The sequence below is a fragment of the Lagenorhynchus albirostris genome, chromosome 8 (genome assembly GCF_949774975.1).
Source record: "Lagenorhynchus albirostris chromosome 8, mLagAlb1.1, whole genome shotgun sequence".
Taxonomy (NCBI): Eukaryota; Metazoa; Chordata; class Mammalia; order Artiodactyla; family Delphinidae; genus Lagenorhynchus; species Lagenorhynchus albirostris.
Window position 1 is genome coordinate 55431218 of NC_083102.1, and position 21811 is coordinate 55453028.

Consider the following 21811-nt stretch of genomic DNA (forward strand, 5'->3'; position numbering starts at 1 on the left):
ATTTACTTGCCCTAGAATATAATAAGCCAGCAGTCTTTCTTAACCCTAGCTGCATATAAGAATAACCTAGACTCTTTCAAAACAGTATCAATGCACAGCTTCATCTCAGACCTATTAAATCAGAACGTCAGGGGAGTGGGGTCCTGGTACTGGAAATGTTAAAGTTCCCCAGTGATTTAACAGTGTAGCCAAGACTGAGAACCAGTAAGTCAGAGCACTGCTGAAGCAGTAGTCTCCTCAGAACCCCTGCAGTATCCCTTAATAGGTTTCAGAAAACTAACCTTAAAAAAGCAATTAAAGCAAAATACTAGAGAAGTTAGTTCAAGTTAGATTAGATTAGAAGCATTTTATGATGCTTGAAATCTGCTGCATAGAAAAGATAACAATTCTGCTTTGGGTTTTTTTTGGCAGGAGCCTCAATCATGTTTACTAATATAGGTATTCAAGACGACAGAGAAGTAACTTAATTGCCTAAAACTTAATTAAAGGTAAAGATATTTTTTAATGAACTTTTAAAAATAGTTCTTTGGGAGAACAGCCAAGAACGAAATTTAGGTTGGAATTTTGAATAAGCTGAATTTTGCAATTTTTTTTTCAATTTTTGAGAGCCATTCCGTAAACTGTACTAAAAACCAAACTCTCATAAGTTATAAGTAAAACTCAAATAAGTAACTTTTAATATCTAATAATTTATCCCTATCAATGAATAGAAAAATGGTCAAAATACATGTAGCGGAAAAGACATGATGATGGGCAGATCTACGACTGTAAATTCTAGCTTGTCAAGATCAAGGTTATCAACAAGAATTTACAGGCTATGGTTATACTTTATATGTAAATGAAAATGATAATGGAGAATGACATTCAATGGTTGAAAATCAAATGTTAGTAAATCGTTCTCACTTCATATGACTTAGCTCTGTATTCCCGAGAATTGAGACTGGCAGCATTCTTTGGCCGAATAACAGCAACGTACGCATCTTCTATGTTTTCTGGATTTCCCATTGCTTTATAAAACAAAGAAATCCCTTGAAAGATTAAGTTAAAGGACACATAACCACTCTGAAAAACAATTTAAAAAACAAAATGTTGATTTTTCTATCTTAGAATACATATACTATGTAAAAAGCAAGTCAGAGATAACTGATAATATGTTACCATTCAAAACCTTTGTTTATAATTTAAGATTACTTTGTCCTTTTTTCCTATTAAAGGTAGATTTTTGTTTTTTAAAATGGGGATACATACTTTCATAGGTCTTAACAGCATAAGAATCTGCCTTTTGGACCTATAAAAAGGTGATATGATTATAAAATGTCTTGTAAATACTAAGTAAAAAATGGCTTGAACTAGCAATTTAGAATAGTACCCACTTATTTTCCATAAATTGCACAAGTGAATGTCATACTGTTAATAGTTTGGAAGCTAGAAATAGATAGCTGCCATTGACATTCTTTCCAGAATCTTTAAAAAGAACTTTGATATCTGACATTTGGATGAACTAAAGGATAGTTTATAATTTTCATTGGAGCTGCCTATCACAGACTCAAAAACATTTAGTCAGTTCATAAAAGCTTTCTGATGATGACTTAAGAATTTTCCCACTTCCATTATCAATTCCCTACATAATCCAAAAATTTTCTTCCAAATATATAATATATATATTTAAATATACATACACATGAACACTTTTTTCCCCAGACTAATTTGAAGTCTCCATTAGGCAATTTCTAACAAGTAATTGAAGTTCAAGCACTCTCGGTTGTTTGATAGTTCCATCTCTTCATTAAGTGCTATTATTAATTTTTTTTCATGGCTAGACTAAAACAAATCTCTTTGTATTGAATATATTTTATTTATTTGTTTTAAAAAAACTTCCTCTCATTTATATGCCAGTAAATTTCTAAAAGAACATCAAGCAAGGAGTTGCTTTCCTAGCCATGGTGAGATGAACCTTCTTCAGTTTTTTTTAAAGTCCATTAGGCATTAAAATGACCTGTTCATATTTAATGATTTCCTTATTGCCCCAACTCTCATAGAAAAAAAAGAGCTCATTTTCAAGAAAGGTTTTGAATATCTTTTGAGAGGAGATAGAGGACTTTACTGTTTTCTCAACTGCAATTAATAGTCATTTTGAAACCTTTAATTTGCTTCCTTGTGTAATAACAAAAGCCTTTAATTTACTTCCTTCCACTGCCTTATAACTGGAAAATTTCCTTTAAAAGAAATGTTTTTAAAATCCAGTAACTTATGACATTTTAAGTAAATGTTAGCCTAAAATTAAAAGAACCATTAAAATTATTGCACAAAATTATTTTAATTTATAAATTATTTTAAATTATAAAATTTAGTTATAAATTATAAAATATTTTATTTTAGATTATAAAAATGTTCACTGATTTAGATCCAGAGAAACTACAGCTACCTCAACAGAGAAACTACAGAAAACATTAGGATTGAGACATTTCATTTTGTGAAAAGTTTTGAAGACATTCATTTTCACTCTATACCTTGTGGAATTATTTTCAGTTCAGTTTTTCCATAAGATCATCTTAAAACCCACCTCATACAACAGCACTTTCTATACTAAGTGAAAAAGATGAGGCTTTTTTCTTCTCAGAATTTCTATTTAGCAATTACCTTTCACCTCAGATTAACAATGACTTCAAGATAATAAAACCCAACAAATTTTGAAATATATGGATGCCTCCTTGAAGACTGCCAGCCCCCAAAAGAAAGACATTGCATTGTGAATACATTTTGTAACATATATGGCACTATTATGGAAACCCTTTTTTCTACTAAGCACCTAAAAAGAGAAATCAAGTAATTCTTAGTTTTCTAAACATGATTTAAAGCAAATCAATTCCTGCGCTGGTCAACTCATGTTAAAAAAACATCTATTAGCAAAAAGCTTTATTTGTTAATACTTATCACTTCTCTAGAATATTTGGTATTGCACAATACACTCAATTTTTAAAAGATAAACAAATGTGATATAATTTTAAAAAACCATGAGGGTTATAGCATTTTGTTTTTACGCCATTTAATGTTAATGTACCCCAAAGATTCTAAAAATTGAGTTTCAAGAAATATTCATACTTGAATGTTTGAAATATACATACTTCCAGTGACATGAAAGAAGGAAACAAAGGCTTAAGTGAGCAAAAGAACAGAAGCTACTAATATATGAAGGCAAAACTGCCAGGGCAGAAACACATGCAAAAGGATTGGAAGAGGGTAATTTGAGCTAAAAATAACAGAAAAAGCTATAACTAAAATTTGTAATGTGTTTAGACTGAATTTTAGATAAAGGTTCAAGTGACCAATAGGAAATATGTGGCATTTTCTGGAAAATGCTTAAGAATAAATGATAATATGCTGCCTAACTAATAAAGCCTTACAAATATGTAGAAGTGGTTCTCAATTGGGAGTGATACCTACCTGGGATCATTTGAAAATCTGTACGGGCATTTCTCGTCACTATGACTGGGGAGAAATGGGGTGAACAGATGCCATTTAGTCCCCATGGGGGGAGGTTTGTTAACATCTTTACTAAAAACAGTCCTGTTGAACAAACTGCCAATAATGTCTTTAATGAGAAACATTTGCTGTATAGAGTACAGATAGACAAACTTTATTTATTTATTCTGGCCGCACTGCAAGGCTTGCAGGATCTTAGTCTCCTGACCAGGTATTGAACCCGGGCCCTAGGCAATGGAAGGGCAGAGTCCTAAACCACTGGACCGCCACGTAATTCCCCAGATGGACAAACTTGAAAAGTTGTTTGCAATGAAGAAAAAGAGAAGATTCAGTACATGAATATAGGTATTGTAAATTTAGTTACCAGAAGTCAAAATTGACAAGATGATTTACAAAGTACATGCTAATAGAAATTACCAATAATGATCAGAAAGTGTACTTCATGAATAAAAACAAAAAAAGGAGCATTATCTTAGGGTTCTGTAGGATGTTCCTGATCCCTTCTCCTCCATCCTTAAGCAATGTTTTTCAACCTAATAAAACCCATGTTATTATGCTTTTAAAATAATATGAATAAGTGCTAACACCTATAATGTTTATTATGTGCTAGACACTGTGCTAAATGCTTTACATGCATTAACTCATTTTATTCTCCCCCAAACCTGATGAAGTATTATTATTATCTCCATTTTACAGGAAAAAAAAACTGAGGTAGAGTAGCTACATGCCACTTCTCCACTCTCCTGGAACAATTTAATATTTTAAAGCATTGTTACATTAGAGAGAAGTGATGGCAACTAAATATCTGTAAGAATTCCCCTACAGGGATATGTTGACCATTAAAAATTTCATCCTTTTGCCACTCAAATTGGTTTATAGTAATAAAAAGAGAGGAAGTAATAATAAAGCAGAATAGAAAATAGTCACTGGTGCTACTTCTAACACAGCTTGTTTTGTCCTTGTCCTTTCAACCAGTTCTACCAATCATCAGGTAGTATCAAAAAGTACCATCGGTAATTTTCAAGTACTTTCCTTCTGTTAAGTGACATTCTATTCTGTAATTTAAGATATTTAATAATCTTCAAATACCTTCTGAATGCAATTATACTAAATCTGGCTAACACAGAAGGAACTAAGTAATAGTGGAATTGGGAAACAAATGAATTCCTACAAGTATATTTAAGGAGGTTATTTGGGGGAGCATGATTTCATCCGTAGTATATCTAAACATGCTTTATATCAACTGCTACTATAGTTCTTCGACCCAGTTCGAAGGGGAAACCAACTAACACATTAACTCGGGTTTAAGTCGAAAAGATCATGGAATGAATTATTTGTTTTCCTACTGTTATGAAAACATTTTTGAGTTTTTGACATTTTCCCCAAAATAAGATGAGGACATCATCAAAGCAGTTAAAAGACATGATGCTGAGAGAAGCATCTGCAAGCAAACTGAAGATACAAAAACTCTCCAAGAGTGAGAAGGGAATCATGGAGGTGAGGTCCCGAGTCAGGTCAGCTAGATCAAAGATTTCTGGTGAAGCTAAAAACACCATGGAGAACCGAGCAAAGAACGAAAGCCCAAAGCCTTAAAAGATGTAGAGAGGGAAAGAGAAGAGCGGTGAGCTCCAAGGACAAGTTGTGAATCGCTTTTCCTGAAATGACAAAAATCAACACTCTGCCTAGGAGGTTTTTCCTCCGCCACCGCCCATCAGCGTCCACTAACGGAAAAGGACGTGCACGCCTCTCTGCACAGAGAGCCGCCACCCAAAAAGGGTCTTTGGCGTCTTTGTAATTACTTGTAAGAAGTAAAGTCCTTGCCTGGAAAAACTAGATGTGGATGAAGATAGTTCGGCCTCCTACCTTTCCGTTTCTCTCGCTGGAGTCTGAATCGTGCTCCTCCTCGTCTCACCCGTGTGGGGGGCCGAGGACCTCCCGGGCCACTACATTCAATTCAGTGGGTGGGACAGTCACCTGGGGGGCGGGGGACCGTCACCGCTTTCTCATTTCTCCTTCCCTTCACTTTCCCAGCGGCCAGGCCCAACTTCCTGTGACAGGAAAACAGTCGGTCGCCAGAAGCCGCCCGGCGTGTTCGGCCGCCCTCCGCACCCCGCGCCTCGAGAGCTCTGATCTCTGGACTCGGAGAGCCTCTTGTCCACAAGCTCTTTATTGGCCTTCCCTCTCCTCCCAGCTCAGCGCCATACACACCTCACCCCCTCCCCAAACTAGGGGATTCCAGATCTTCAAAGGCCTTAGCTTTCCATCCCGATGCTACCGGGGCGAAGAAATCGCTTCCGGGTTCACGCCCCTCGCAGCCTCGCGGTTGGTGGTGGAAGAGCTTCCGGGTCGGCTGCTGAGCTACTGCCGTTCCTGTCGTTTCTAGCTGGGGCTGAGGGCTGTCTGGGGCAGGTGGCGGGCGGCTCGGGGACTGGGGTGGTGGCGGCAGTGGGCACGCCAGCGGCTGAACCGGAGGCGGGGGAGGGGAGGGGGCGGCCCGGGCTGTAAGCGCGGGCCAGGCTGGAGCATGAGCCGGATTTGACCGCGAGGCGGAGGCAAGAGCCACCGCCCCCTCTTCTCCTCCCCCGAGTGAGGCGGCGCGGCGGCCGGAGAGGCATGGGGGGCGCCCGCCCAGTCTGAGCCTCGCCGCAGGCGCTTCCAGGTCTCGCAGAGTTCCCCGCGGGCCTCCAGGGCGCACCCTCGGCCCCGGCAGCCTTTGCCCGGCGGGCGCACCGGGGCCGGTGAGGAGGGGGCGCAGCGCGAGGAAGGGCGTCCGCCCGGGTGGGTGGGGCGCAGGGAGTACCTGAGGTCACCGGCTCGGCGCGAGAGGCAGGGGCGGCAGAACTGCAGAGCTGCGGAGTCCATCCGACCCTTACCCTCATCCGGGAAGTAACCGTAAGTCTCAGCTTCGACGTACCGGTCTTTTTGAGGCTGTCTCAACCTATTTTCGGCTCCGAGTTCAGCGCTACCGAGTTCACGCCCTTCCGGGACTCCTGCAAATGTGCCTCCCTTCATTTGTGGAGGATTGTGTGTCCCCATCCCTGAACAGTCAACATCCTCTGTCTGACCCATTGGGAGCTCTTCTCCCAGCGAATTTGCAAGCCTCTGTGTTTCGGTAGCACGTCCCATCCTCACCATCTGGATGCATCTTCTTGTCCCTCTGTCCTCAAAGGATCTATGTCCTCCCTTTTTTTCTGTTTGTACCCCGGACCTCACAGCTTCCCCCGCCCATTCTTTGAGACGTGGAAAGCCACGGGTTCGGCTGTTCTCGTGAGCTCGAGAGTCTTGAGCGGGTGGATGGATGAAAGTGAAGGGCTATGATGGGTGGGGATAGGGGCACATAGCTCTAGAGAACCTTTATTTTTGCATCTTCTGCTACCAGAAAAGAATGGACCTTTCCCCTGGACCTTCATTCCTCTCCCTTTCTGTGTATAAGCTGTTTTCTGTACGTTGCTGTTTGAGTCGCAGGAAACTGGAATTAGAGCTGTAAATTAAGAACTCCCGAGGAGGTTTTGAGGATGTCTCACAAGCTCTATTCACACGAAGTGGCATATTGAACAACCTTGTATTGAAATGAAGACCCATTCCAGGGAAGATTTACTAGTAGGTCTGAGAAATCAATGTGAAAACAAAAGTCTGATGTTTCAAATGTATTTTGGATACCTTTAGATAATTTTTTAGTGTGTTGAATTTACATTTAATTCTTAAAGTGTGTGTGTGTATGATGTGAAAATCTTTGTATTGGAAGTTTTTGCTTTGTTAGTGGTTAAAAAAAACTAAAGTGATTTTTGATCATGTCAGATTATATTTGTCAAGATATTATCTTAAATCCTTAATTTCATAGAGACTTTTTTTTAAATTGATTTGGCTCAACCATCTACAGATGTTACACACCTTTGTGCCTGTCACCTTCCTGCTTCTTAGTTAAAAAAAAAAAATTAACCGTGAATATCTTCAATGTGTATTTCCAGATTTTAAACTAGGCATTTTTTCTCGTTAAAATTTGGTTTCCTTTTTAAACTACCACAGCAGAACTTTCCAGAAATTAGACTAAAAAGTAACTAATGCTGTCAGTGACTGGACAATAGTTCTTAGCTGACTTCATGCATTTTGTACTTTTCCAGGTACTGTAGGAAGCAAATGATAATTTAAGAATGATTTTCCTCTGTGAACTACAGGTTCTTTGTTATTGTTCTCTAAATTACTCTAGTTTAGACTGGTAGCTTTGGTTATTGTTTTCAGAAAACGTCATTTTGTTCAGAAAGGTAAATGTTTAATAATGATTTTTTTGTTTTCAAGACCTCCTTCTAGCAGTTGATTTGAGGTTATTATTTGATTTGTAACTGCACACTGTTCACAAATTTTAGTTTGAACTAGGCTTAAAAGATGTATCTCTAGCTGTCTCTCTGGAATTGTACTTTACCGGCTTGTGTCAGAAGCCAAGCGCTGCACAGAGTTGAATGTATTATTAAGGGTGTGGTTTTTGCTTTTCGTAAAATTGATCAGTTTGCAAATAAGAAGAGTGGGTGCTGTAGTGAGGTGATGGGCAATAATTTGAAAAGGTCCTTCTTAGAAACAGTAAATTGACCCCTATCATTCTTGGACGTAGGGTGGAAAAGATAGGACTGTGTTTTCACATTATGCTTTTTCCCGTGCCCATTGCACTGGGAATTTTGAGTTTTCAATATGAAAGTGTTCTGAAACCATGCAGACCGTGCCGTAAGTGTGGGCTCTATCAGGTGGCTGCTGAGACATGGGAGAGAAGTTTTGTTTGCTACTCTTTTATACTCCTATAGCACTGCCCACTTTTGAGAGAGTTGGTTTTCTTTCTTTCCTCTTCCTTTTCTGGGGTGCACTTGAACTTGTGAAAGTGAAATATGTGTATTTACAACTTACTTGTAGGTAAAAGCTCAAGCTAATTTTCATGTATAAATAGATGGAAGAACTATGAATTAAGTCTGATTCTTCTTGAATGGAAGTTAGGAAAGATTCCTCAAGTGTTTTGGGTACTTCTTACCTCTTTGAGTATGAACATTTATTTAGATGAAATTTAAAAATCCTTCTCTCTAATATTGAACTTTATATATGACACATTTGCCAAAACAGATTTGAGAGTGGCTCAGTCATTATTAAAAAGACCAGTCTGAGAGGATTTTCTGTGCATGGTTCTAAAACTGCTTAGGTATTTTGTTTTCTTTCTTAAAGTATGATTTGCTTAGGGAATAGTAATTTGGTGACTCTTTACGTTTATTTTTCAGACAACCTCAGATTACCTCTTTTTTTTTTCTTTTCTAGATAACTTACTTTCATACTCACTTCATTTCAATAAACCTTTATTGAATGCCTACTCTGTGTACCAGGCACTATGTTAGATTCTGGAACTACAAGGATAAATAAGTTAAGATTCCTATCCTCCCTGAATTTGCCAGTCTAGATATTTGACTGTGATTTTATCCATATGCTTTTACAGACATCTCTAATAGGTTTTTAAGTTACTTGACCATATTTCAGGGTTGTTTCACAACCTTTCTATAAGAATTAACACAGTAAAGGCCATTTATTGAGCACTTAATTCACACTAGCTACCCTGCATTTAGTTATTACATTATCTCATTTAATTCTTAGAAGTGTCCTAAGAAGTATTTTATCTCCATTTAAAAACCACACTGGGCACACCATTGTAAAGCAATTATACCCCAATTAAGATGTTAAAAAAAAATAAAAAAGAAATCAAAAAAAAAATAAAAACCACACTGGGGGGCTTCCCTGGTGGCGCAGTGGTTAAGAACCTGCCTGCCAATGCAGGGGACACGAGTTCGAGCCCTGGTCTGGGAAGATCCCACATGCTGCGGAGCAACTAAGCCCATGCGCCACAACTACTTAAACCCGCACACCCTAGAGCCCGTGCTGTGCAACAAGAGAAGCCACGGCAGTGAGAAGCCTGCGCACCACAAGGAAGAGTAGCCCCCGCTTGCCGCACTAGAGAAAGCCTGCGTGCAGCAACGAAGACCCAACACAGCCATAAATAAATAGATAGATAGATAGATAGGTAGCTAGCTAACTAACAAACCCACACAGGGCTTTCCTGGTGGGGCAGTGATTGAGAATCCGCCTGCCAATGCAGGGAACACGGGTTTGATCCCTGGTCTGGGAAGATCCCACATGCCATGGAGCAACTAAGCCCCATGTGCTACAACTTATTGAGCCTTGCTCTAGAGGCCGTGAGCCACAACTACTGAGTCTGCATGCTGCAACTACTGAAGCCCGCATGCCTAGAGTCAGTGCTCTTCAACAAGAGAAGCCACGGCAATGAGAAACCTACGCACCGCAATGAAGAGTAGCCCCCGCTCACCACAGCTAGAGAAACCCCGCGCAGCAACGAAGACCCAACACACCCAAAAATAAATAAATAAAATAAATAAATTTATTTTTTAAAAAAAGTCTTTCATTTCTCTTGTCCCTCAAAGGGACTGAAATAAAATCTAATTCATGACCCCCAACCAGACTTTAAAAAAAAAACAAAAAAATAAACCATACAGATTCTGGTTTATAGTAATGATGAATGTTGTTTTACTTCTTATATGCTAGAAAAGATTTGACGTTAAGATTTCTCATTAAGGGGAAGAACTTGTAATATAGTTTTAACAGTTTTTAATTTTTTTTCCTGTAGGTGATTTAAAAAAATTTTTTTAATTGAAGTATAGTTGATTTACAATGTTGTGTTAATATCTGCTATACAGCAATGTGATTCAGTTATATATACGTTCTTCTTTTAATATTCTTTTCCATTATGTTTTATCATATGATATTGAATATAGCTCTCTGTGCTATACAGTAGGACCTTACTGTCTATCTGTTCTCTATATAAAAGCTTATATCTGCTAACCCCAACCTCCCTCTCCAAACCTCCCCCAATTCCCTGCCCCTTGGCAACCACCACTGTTCTCTGTCCGAGATTCTGTTTCATAGATAGGTTCATTTGTGTCATATTTTATTGGGTTGGCCAAAAACTTCATTCAGTTTTTCTGTAAGATCTTATGGGAAAAAACCGAGCGAACTTTTTGGCCAACCCAATAGATTCCACACATAAGTGATATCATACGGTATTTGTCTTTCTCTTTCTGATATACTTCACTTAGTAGGATAATCTCTAGTTGCATCCATGTTGCTGCAAATGGCATTATTTTGTTCGTTTTTATGGCTCAGTAGTATTCCATTGTATATATGTACCCCATCTTTATCCATTCATCTGTCAATGGACATTTAGGTTGTTTCCATGTCTTGACTATTGTAAATATTGCTCCTGTGAACATAGGGGTGCATGTATCTTTTTGAATTATAGATTTGTCTGGATATATACCTGGGAGTGGGATTGCTAGATCATATGGTAATTCTATTTTTAGTTTTCTGAGGATCCTCCATACTGTTTTCCACAGTGGTTGCAACAACTTACATCGCCACCAGCAGTGTAGGAGGGTTCCATTTTCTGCACACCCTCTCCAGCATTTGTTATTTGTAAACTTTTTAATGATGGCCATTCTGACTGGTGTGAGATGGTAACTCATTGTAGTTTTGATTTGCATTTCTCTAATAATTAGCAATGTTGAGCATCTTTTCACGTGCCTATTGCCCATCTGTATTTCTTCTTTGGAGAAATGTCTATTTAGGTCTTCTGCCCATTTTTGGATTGGGTTGTTTGTTTTTTTGTTGTTGACTTATATGAGCTCTTTGTATTTTTTGGAAATTAAGCCGTTGTCGGTCACATCATTTTGCAAATATTTTCCCATTCTGTAGGTTGTCTTTTTTTTTTTTTATGGTTTCCTTTGCTGTGCAAAAGCTTGTAAGTTTAAGTCCCATTTGTTTATTTTTGTTTTTATTTCTGTTGCCTTAGGAGACTGGCCTAAGAAGACATTGGTATGATTTATGTATGTCAGAGAATGTTTTGCCTATGTTCTCTTCTAGGAGTTTTATGGTGTCATGTCTTATGTTTAAGTCTTTAAGCCATTTTGAGTTTACTTTTGTGTATGGTGAGAGGGTGTGTTCTAATTTTATAGAATTGCATGCGGCAGTCCAACGTTCCCAGCACCACTTGCTGAAGAGACTGTCTTTTTCCCATTGTATATTCTTGCCTCCTTTGTCAAAGATTAATTGACTGTAGGTGTGTGGGTTTATTTGTGGTCTCTCTGTTCTGTTCCATTGGTCCATATGTCTGTTTTTGTGCCAGTACCATGCTGTTTTGATTACTGTAGCTTTGTAGTATTGTTGGAAGTCTGGGAGAGTTAGGCCTCCTGCTTTGTTCTTTTTCTTCAGGATTGCTTTGGCAATTCTGGCCTTTTATGGTTCCATAGGAATTTTAGGATTATTCTAGTTCTGTGAAAAATGTCATGGATAATTTGATAAGGATCACATTAAACCTGTAAATTGTTTTGGGTAGTATGGCCATTTTAACAATATTAATTCTTCCAATCCAAGGGCATGGGATATCTTTCTATTTCTTTGAATCATCTTCAATTTCCATTAGTAACGTTTTATAGTTCTTAGTGTATAAGTCTTTCACCTCCTTGGTCAGGTCAGGTTAATAACGCTATGAGTAGAAAGAGTCTAATTTCATAAGGTATTAGTATCTTTTATTTACTAGAGCAGATGAATTGTATAGTAGCAAAATGTAATTTTCAGCTGTTGTTTAAACCTTTGAAAAGACAGTTCTGAAGTTCATTATGGTTAACTGTAACACAGATTTTCAAGCATGCATAACCTTTTTTTTCTTCTAGTTAATTAGTGGGACCAAGAGCCTAGAAAATGTACTAAAAAATGTTCGTATTCTCCAGGAAGGAGAGAGTATTGAGCTACATGAAACCTATTTAGCTTTTAAACATTCTCAGTTCAATTCTGACAATTCTTTGATGCTTTGGAGAGTTTTGGTTTCTGCAATAAAAATGTATTCTTTCATATTTAAAAATGACCTTACTCATCTGTTAGTAGGATATATGCTTTATCAGCAGTATGATATGGTTCAGGCTAATTGTTTTTCAGACCTTCTCAAATTTTTTTTTTTTTTTTTTTTTGCGGTACGCGGGCCTCTCATTTTTTGCAGTACGCGGGCCTCTCACTGCTGTGGCCTCTCCCGTTGCGGAGCACAGGCTCCGGACGCGCAGTCTCAGTGGCCATGGCTCACGGGCCCAGCCGCTCCGCGGCGTGTGGGATCTTCCCGGACCGGGGCACGAACCCGTGTCCCCTGCATTGGCAGGCGGACTCCCAACCACTGCGCCACCAGGGAAGCCCCCCTCTCAAATTTTTTAAAGAATTGTCATCCACTGTCAGCTCTTTTCACCAAATTTCATTTGTATTCTGTTCTGTTTGGTTGGTTTTAACCAAAAACTGTCAACAGTTAGTCATTCTTTAGACTAAGGCCTTTTGCTTCTGGTTATACATTCTTGTTTTTAGGACTGTAGAGCATATAATTATTCCTCCTCCAAGTTCCTAAGAAAGGTATCCTTGATATTTTTCGATCCTCAGTCTGACATATATATTTTAGCTTAACATATACAGTTTTTCCCTTCCAGTGTAACAGAATTCTTGGTACTTAGATCACTGTGTTTTGTTTTCTTAACATCTTTATTGGAGTATAGTCGCTTTACAATGTTGTGTTAGTTTCTGCTGTATAACAAAGTGAATCCACTATACATATACATATATCCCCATATCTCCTCCCTCTTGTGTCTCCCTCCCACCCTCCCTATCCCACCTTTCTAGGTGGACACAAAGCACCGAGCTGATCTCCCTGTGCTATGCAGCTGCTTCCCACTAGCTATTTTATATTTGGTAGGATCGCTGTATTTTCTGGCTGGAATAATATTGGGGATAGAATTCCTATTCAAGACATAACTGACAAAAGTCATAAACGCATTAGGTACTGGAACCACAGAGATGAATAAGTCAGAATTCCTTTTCTCATTGAACTGTAAAATGCCTATTTAATATCCATGAAGAGAAAGGAAAGTTCACTTAAAAACATTGAGATGCCTTTACGCCAAATAGGCATAAAACATTGTCCTCCTATTCATGTATCCCCTCAGGGTATTGTAAAGGAATGTTATGTAAATAAACATATTAAGCCAAGGTTTTCATTCTGTCTCCTAGCCTCAGACAGTAGCTGCTTATCATTTGCTGTAACACCAGATGTTCTGTATCACATATTAATAATCCCATTTTTTAAAAACTATTTTGAAATAATTTAAAACTTAAAAGATGCCAGAACAGTACAAAGAACTCCTTTATCTCCTTCATTCAGATTCCACCATTGTTAATATTTTACTGCATTTCTTCCATTGCCTGTCCTCTCTCTTTCTGTCTTCATATATATGTTGCATACATGTTTGTATATGTGTGTATAAATACATATGTACATACCCATTATCATAGTCTTTTTCAGAACCTTTTGGAGCAAGCTGTAGACATGGTGTTCCATCACCCATAAATACTACAGTGTCTATTTCTCAAAAACAAGGCACTCTTATATAACCCTCCGAGTCGGAAGATAAGCATTGGTACAACACTACTGTCTAGTCCAAGGAACCTATTCTTATTTCATCGACTATCCCAACAATATCTCTTTCTTTTTTGATCTAGGATCCTATCTGGGAATACGTGTTGTATTTAGTTGTCATGTCTTTTCAGACTTCTTCAGCCTCATTTTCCCCCATCTTTCATGTCCTTGACAGTTTTAGGTAGTACATTCTGTAAGATCACCCTGAACCTAGGTCCATGTGATATTTCCTCATGACTCCAATCAAGTCTTGCATTTCTAGCAGGAATATCACAGAAGTAGGGCTGTGCCTGTCTCGGTGCATTGCATCCACAGGCATATGATGTCAAATCATGCTGCTACTGGTAATTAACACCTTGATCATATTGGTGTCCTTTTGTATTTGATCAAAATTTGTGGAGAGGTATTCCAAAATTATGCATCTTGATTCTCATCAAACCTCTACTCACTATCCTCAGTGTAGGTATCAGTGATGACTCCCACCTGAATTAACTACTTTTATAATTATATTTCTCGATTTTTTTTATTCCTTCTACATGTATTAGTTGGTATTTTATCGTAAGGTAGAACTTTTCTTTCTCCCCTATTTATTTGTTTATTAAATCAGTAAGGACTTGTGGATTTTGATTTTAGTGTGTTGTGATTTGTTACTATCATTATTTATTTTGCTGTTTAAGTTGTCCCTGATTTAGACAGTGGGAGCCCCTTCAAGCTGGCTCCTGTGTCTATCATGCTCCCATCTCATCCATTGTGCACTTCTGGCAGAACATGCTGTTCCTGGTTCGTCTTGTACTTTGCCTGGTCCAGCCCTGGAATCAGCCATTTCTTCAAGGAGCCCTGTTTGTTTTTTGATATTGTTATTTGTTTTTGTAAAATATGGTGTTTAAAAACAAAGATTTAAGGGCTTAGTTTCTCATTGCTACTGGGGTGTCATTGCTTATAGGGACTAGGAAATGTATGAGTATGTAAGGATGGTTTGTATACACATACATATATGTATAATGTACTAATATACATCCATAATTATTTCTATATCTATGTGCGTGTTATAAAACCAGAAGTTGGTTCCTATACTTCCAAGTCCAATCCAATACCCCAGGGTTCTTTCTAGTCTTTGCCCTTTCCATGTTTATAATGCCTTCTGTGGTGGTAAGAAACTTAGCTTCACATTAGTCTCATTATAGTTATCACTTGTCTAATTGTTTTGTTACCATTTTCCCTGCCTTGTAGACCATCACCTCCCTTTATCTCTCCCTATCACACCCTGCCTCGTTGATTGCTGGGCCTGTTGGCCTGTGCCTCTTTGTGAATCCATAAGCCCTCCCTGGGCCCACAGCTCTGTGCAACTCCCTGTCTGCACACAACACCCGGTTATCCTCACCTCTGGGCCACACCTGTGTTGGCCTTCCTGACATGCCCTCACTGCCCTGCATCCTTAGCCAGCATGCTGACTACTTTACATAGCTCAGTATTTCATTAGTTAATTTTTAAGCATATTTCCAGGATTTACAAACATACGTGTATGTGATGACGTATACAACTATATAGCATTGCTATAATAAAACTATAGATTTACAAATAAACACATATATAATGAAATATACAGCTATATAGTACACACACATAAACACACACTACCTGTGGTAGACTAATTAACAACCATAAAGTTCTTCCATCCTGGTATGCATTCCCCTTTGCCATGGGGCTTTGTTGCTTCTCACATCTATTTCTCCATCTCTTGAGTCTTGTCTAGCCTTGTGATTTGCTTCGGCCAATGAATATGGTGGATGTGATATGTGAGTTCTGGAGCTTCGTCCTTAAGAGAAGACTTCAAAGAATGCTTTCCTGTAGCTGCCATGTAAGGAAGCTGGTCTAGCTTATAGGAGGGTGAGAGAACCAAGACACCCCAGTCAGCATCAACCAGCAGACATGAAAGTGGACTATCTTGGACCTACTAACCCAGCTGACTGTTTAGCTGAATGCATCTGCAGAGGAACCAGAGGTGAAAACAGAAAAGAAATGGCCAGCCAACCTATAGAATTGTGAGAAATGACATTGTTTTGAGGCACTAAGTTTGAGGCGGTTTGTTTTGTAGCAGTAGATATATGAAACCATATCTGTTTTCATTTTGGACATCTGTGTTGTCTCTAGTCTTCTATTATGAACAATATTGCAATGAATATCTTGTACATAATATATAATGTTTTAATTTTAATACATAATGCCAGATTATTTTCCAAAATGTTGCTGTAGTTCTTACTGCCGTCATTAAAGTCTGAGAGTAACTATTTCCCTCACAGACTCACTATCACTGATGTTTTCTTTGACAACAAAATCAATTTTAAAAGCATCTTATACTTCTTCATTTTCGTAACTACTTGTGAAGCTGCGCATCTTTTGATGATTTTGTTGGTCCTTTCGATTTTTCAGTTTTTTGAATTGCTTATTCATAGCTTTATTCACATTTTCCTGTTGGGTTTTTTTTTAATTTTTGAGTTTTATTTATTTATACAGCAGGTTCTTTTCCTTTTTTTTTTAACATCTTTATTGGGGTATAATTGATTTACAATGGTGTGTTAGTTTCTGCTTTACAACAAAATGAATCAGTTATATATATACATATGTTGCCATATCTCTTCCCTCTTGCGTCTCCCTCCCTCCCACCCTCCCTATCCCACCCCTCCAGGCGGTCACAAAGCACCGAGCTGATCTCCCTGTGCTATGCAGCTGCTTCCCACTAGCTACCTACCTTACATTTGGTAGTGTATATGTGTCCATGCCTCTCTCTTGCTTTGTCACAGCTTACCCTTCCCCCTCCCCATATCCTCAAGTCCATTCTCTAGTAGGTCTGTGTCTTTATTCCTGTCTTACCCCTAGGTTCTTCATGACATGTTTTTTCTTAAATTCCATATATATGTGTTAGCATATGGTATTTGTCTCTCTCTGTCTGACTTACTTCACTCTGTATGACAGACTCTAGGTCTATCCACCTCATTACAAATAGCTCAATTTCGTTTCTTTTTATGGCTGAGTAATATTCCATTGTATATATGTGCCACATCTTCTTTATCCATTTATCTGATGATGGACACTTAGGTTGTTTCCATCTCCGGGCTATTGTAAATAGAGCTGCAATGAACATTTTGGTACATGACTCTTTTTGAATTATGGTTTTCTCAGGGTATATGCCCAGTAGTGGGATTGCTGGGTCATATGGTAGTTCTATTTGTAGTTTTTTAAGGAACCTCCATACTGTTCTCCACAGTGGCTGTATCAATTTACATTCCCACCAGCAGTGCAAAAGGGTTTCCTTTTCTCCACACCCTCTCCAGCATTTATTGTTTCTAGATTTTTTGATGATGGCCATTCTGACCGGTGTGAGATGATATCTCATTGTAGTTTTGATTTGCATTTCTCTAATGATTAGTGATGTTGAGCATTCTTTCATGTGTTTGTTTGCAGTCTGTATATCTTCTTTGGAGAAATGTCTATTTAGGTCTTCTGCCCCAGCAGGTTCTTATTACTCATCAATTTTATACACATCAGTGTATACATGTCAATCCCAATCGCCCAGTGCAGCACACCAATATCCCCACCCCACCCCCGTAGCTTTCCCCCCTTGGTGTCCATACATTTGCTCTCCACATATGTGTCTCAACTTCTGCCCTGCAAACTGGTTCATCTGTACCATTTTTCTAGGTTCCACATATATGCGTTAATATATATTTGTTTTTCTCTTTCTGCCTTACTTCACTCTGTATGACAGTCTCTAAATCCATCCACGTCTCAACAAATGACTCAATTTGTTCCTTTTTATAGCTGAGTAATATTCGATTGTATATATGTACCACATCTTCCTTATCCATTAGGCTGTCGATGGGCATTTAGATTGCTTCCATAACCTGGCTATTGTTAATAGTGCTGCAGTGAACATTGGGGTGCATGTGTCTTTTTGAATTATGGTTTTCTCTGGGTATATGCCCAGTAGTGGGATTGCTGGATCATATGGTAATTCTACTTTTAATTTTTTAAGGAACCTCCATACTGTTCTCCATACCGGCTATATCAATTTATATTCCCACCAACAGTGCAAGAGGGTTCCCTTTTCTCCACACCCTCTCCAGCATTTGTTGTCTGTAGATTTTCTGATGATGCCCATTCTAACTGGTGTGAGGTGATACCTCATTGTAGTTTTGATTTGCATTTCTCTAATAATTAGTGATGTTGAGCAGCTTTTCATGTGCTTCTTGGCCGTCTATATGTCTTCTTTGGAGAAATGTCTATTTAGGTCTTCTGCTCATTTTTCGATTGGGTTGTTTCTTTCTTTAATATTGAGCTGCATATATATTTTGGAAATTAATCCTTTGTCGGTTGATTCATTTGCAAATATTTTCTCCTATTCTGAGGGTTGTCTTTTTGTCTTGTTTATGGTTTCCTTTGCTGTGAAAAAACTTTGAAGTTTCATTAGGTCCCATTTGTTTATTTTTGTTTTTATTTCCATTACTCTACGAGGTGGATCAAAAAAGATCTTGCTGGGGAATCCCTGGTGGCACAGTGGTTGAGGGTCCGCCTGCCGGTGCAGGGGACACGGCTTCGTGCCCCGGTCCGGGAAGATCCCACATGCCGCGGAGCGGATGGGCCCATGAGCCATGGCTGCTTAGCCTGCACATCGGGAGCCTGTGCTCCGCAACGGGAGAGGCCACAACAGTGAGAGGCCCACGTACCGCGAAAAAAACCCAAAAAACATCTTGCTGTGATTTATGTCAAAGAGAGGTCTTCCTATGTTTTCCTCCAGAGTTTTATGGTGTCTGGTCTTACATTTAGGTCTCGAATCCATTTTGAGTTTATTTTTGTGTATGGTGTTAGGGAGTGTTCTAATTTCATTCTTTTGTATGTAGCTGTCCACTTTTCCCAGCACCACTTATTGAAGAGACTGTCTTTTCTCCATTGTATATCCTTGCCTCCTTTGTCATAGATTAGTTGACCATAGGTGCATGGGTTTATCTCTGGGCTTTCTATCTTTTTCCATTGATCTATGTTTTTGTTTCTGTGCCAGTACCATATTGTCTTGATTACTGTAGCTTTGTATTATAGTCTAAAGTCAGGGAGTCTGATTCCTCTAGGTCCGTTTTTTTCCCTCAAGACTGCTTTGGCTATACGGGGTCTTTTGTGTCTCCATACAAATTTTAAGACTTTTTGTTCTAGTTCTGTAAAAAATGCCATTGGTAATTTGATAGGGATTGCATGGAATCTGTAGATTGCTTTGGGTAGTGTAGTCATTTTCACAATATTGATTTTTCCAATCCAAGAACATGGTATCTCTCCATCTGTTGGTATCATCTTAAATTTCTTTCATCAGTGTCTTATAGTTTTCTGCAAACAGGGTTTTGTTTCCCTAGGTAGGTTTATTCCTAGGTTTTTTATTCTTTTTGTTGCAGTGGTAAATGGGAGTGTTTCCTTAATTTCTCTTTCAGATTTTTCCTCATTAGTGTATAGAAATGCAAGAGATTTCTGTGCATTAATTTTGTATCCTGCAACTTTACCAAATTCATTGATTAGCTCTAGTAGTTTTCTGGTGGCATCTTTAGGATTCTCTAGTATAGTATCATGTCATCTGCAAATGGTGACAGTTTTACTTCTTCTTTTCCAATTTGTATTCCTTTTATTTCTTTTTCTTCTCTGATTGCCGTGGGTAGGACTTCCAAAACTATGTTGAATAATAGTGGTGAGAGTGGACATCCTTGTCTCGTTCCTTGTCTTAGAGGAAATGCTTTCAGTTTTTCACCACTGAGAATGATGTTTGCTGTGGGTTTGTCGTATATGGCCTTTATTATATTGAGGTAAGTTCCCTCTGTGCCCACTTTCTGGAGAGTTTTTATTATAAATGGGTGTTGAATTTTGTCCCACGCTTTTTTGCATCTATTGAGTTGATCATACAGTTTATATTCTTCAATTTGTTAATATGGTGTATCACATTGATTGATCTGCATATACTGAAGAATCCTTGCATCCCTGGTATAAAACCCACTTGATCATAGTGTATGAACCTTTTAATGTGTTGTTGGATTCTGTTTGCTAGTATTTTGTTGAGGATTTTTGTATCTATATTCATCAGTGATTTTCTTTTTTTGTAGTATCTTTGTCTGGTTTTGGTATCAGGGTGATGGTGGCCTCATAGAATGAGTTTGGGAGTGTTCCTTCCTCTGCAATTTTTTGGAAGAGTTTGAGAAGGGTGGGTGTTAGCTCTTCTCTAAATGTTTGGTAGAATTCACCTGTGAAGCCATCTGGTCCTGGACTTTTGTTTGTTGGAAGATTTTAAATCACAGTTTCAATTTCATTACTTGTGATTGGTCTGTTCACATTTTCTATTTCTTCCTGGTTTAGTCTTGGAAGGTTATACCTTTCTAAGAATTTGTCCATTTCTTCCAGGTTATCCATTTTATTGGCATAGAGTTGCTTGTAGTAGTCTCTTAGGATGCTTTGTATTTCTGTGGTGTCTGTTGTAACTTCTCCTTTTTCATTTCTAATTCTATTGATTTGAGTCCTCTCCCTCTTTTTCTTGATGAGTCTGGCTAATGGTTTATCAATTTTGTTTATCTTCTCAAAGAACCAGGTTTTAGTTTTATTGATCTGTGCTATTGTTTTCTTTGTGTCTATTTCATTTATTTCTGCTCTGATCTTTATGATTTCTTTCCTTCTGCTAACTTTGGGTTTTGGTTGTTCTTCTTTCTCTGGTTCCTTCAGGTGTCAGGTTAGATTGTTTATTTGAGATTTTTCGTGTTTCTTGAGGTCGGCTTGTATAGCTATCATCTTCCCTCTTAGAACTGCTTTTGCTGCATCCCATAGGTTTTGGATCGTTGTGTTTTCATTATCATTTGTCTCTAGCTATTTTTTTATTGCCTCTTTGATTTCTTCAGTGATCTCTTGGTTATTTAGTAACGTACTGCTTAGCCTCCATGTGTTTGTGTTTTTTACGTTTTCTTCCCTGTAATTCATTTCTTATCTCATAGCATTGTGGTCAGAAAAGATGCTTGATATGATTTCAAGTTTCTTAAATTTACTGAGGCTTGATTTGTGACCCCAGATGTGATCTATCCTGGAGGATGTTCTGTGCGCACTTGAGAAGAAAGTGTAATCTGCTGTTTTTGGATGGAATGTCCTATAAATATCAGTTAAATCTGTCTACTCTGTTGTGTCATTTAAAGCTTGTGTTTCCTTATTTATTTTCATTTTGGATGATCTGTCCATTGGTGTAAGTGAGGAGTTAAAGTCCCCCACTGTTATCGTGTTACTGTCAATTTCATCTTTTAGAGCTGTTAGCAGTTGCCTTATGTATTAAGGTGCTCTTGTGTTGGGTGCATATATGTTTATAATTGCTATATCTTGTTCTTGGATTGATCCCCTGATCATTATGTAGTGTCCTTCCTTATCTCTTGTAACACTCTTTATTTTAAAGTCTATTTTATCTGATATGAGTATAGGTACTCCAGCTTTCTTTTGATTTCCATTTGCATGGAATATCTTTTTCCATCCCCTCACTTTCAGTCTGAATGTGTCCCTAGGTCTGAAGTGGGTCTCTTGTAGACAGCATATAAACGGGTCTTGTTTTTGTATCCATTCAGCAAGCCTGTGTCTTTTGGTTGGAGCATTTAATCCATTCACGTTTAAGGTAAATATCGATATGTATGTTCCTATGACCATTTTCTTAATTGTTTTGGGTTTGTTTTTGTAGTTCCTTTTCTTCTCTTGTGTTTCCCACTTAGAGAAATTCCTTTAGCATTTGTT

The 21811-nt window shown here is 38.3% G+C and overlaps 2 protein-coding genes across 9 annotated transcripts in view; one reads left to right on the top strand and one right to left on the bottom strand.

Annotated features, from left to right (window-relative positions):
* KRIT1 (KRIT1 ankyrin repeat containing) overlaps nt 1-6307 on the bottom strand; it is a 38133-nt gene extending 31826 nt beyond the window's left edge. Inside the window, exons 1-3 of one of the 5 annotated variants that reach the window (XM_060157027.1) lie at nt 6284-6307; nt 5346-5531; nt 904-1028 (exon numbers count right to left, since the gene is read on the bottom strand). In XM_060157027.1, the coding sequence (XP_060013010.1) occupies nt 904-1005 (102 nt within the window). In that variant the 5' untranslated portion in view covers nt 1006-1028; nt 5346-5531; nt 6284-6307. Of the gene's footprint in view, nt 1-903; nt 1029-5345; nt 5890-6283 lie in introns of those variants that run through there. The other 4 variants (XM_060157026.1, XM_060157022.1, XM_060157028.1 and 1 more) reach the window with 4 other exon arrangements.
* Nucleotides 5835-21811, top strand: part of ANKIB1 (ankyrin repeat and IBR domain containing 1) — a 159777-nt gene continuing 143800 nt past the window's right edge. For 2 of the 4 annotated variants that reach the window (XM_060157017.1, XM_060157018.1), the window contains exon 1: nt 5838-6375. The gene's annotated coding sequence lies outside the window, so the exon portion shown is untranslated. Of the gene's footprint in view, nt 6376-21811 lie in introns of all 4 variants that reach the window. The other 2 variants (XM_060157021.1, XM_060157019.1) reach the window with 2 other exon arrangements.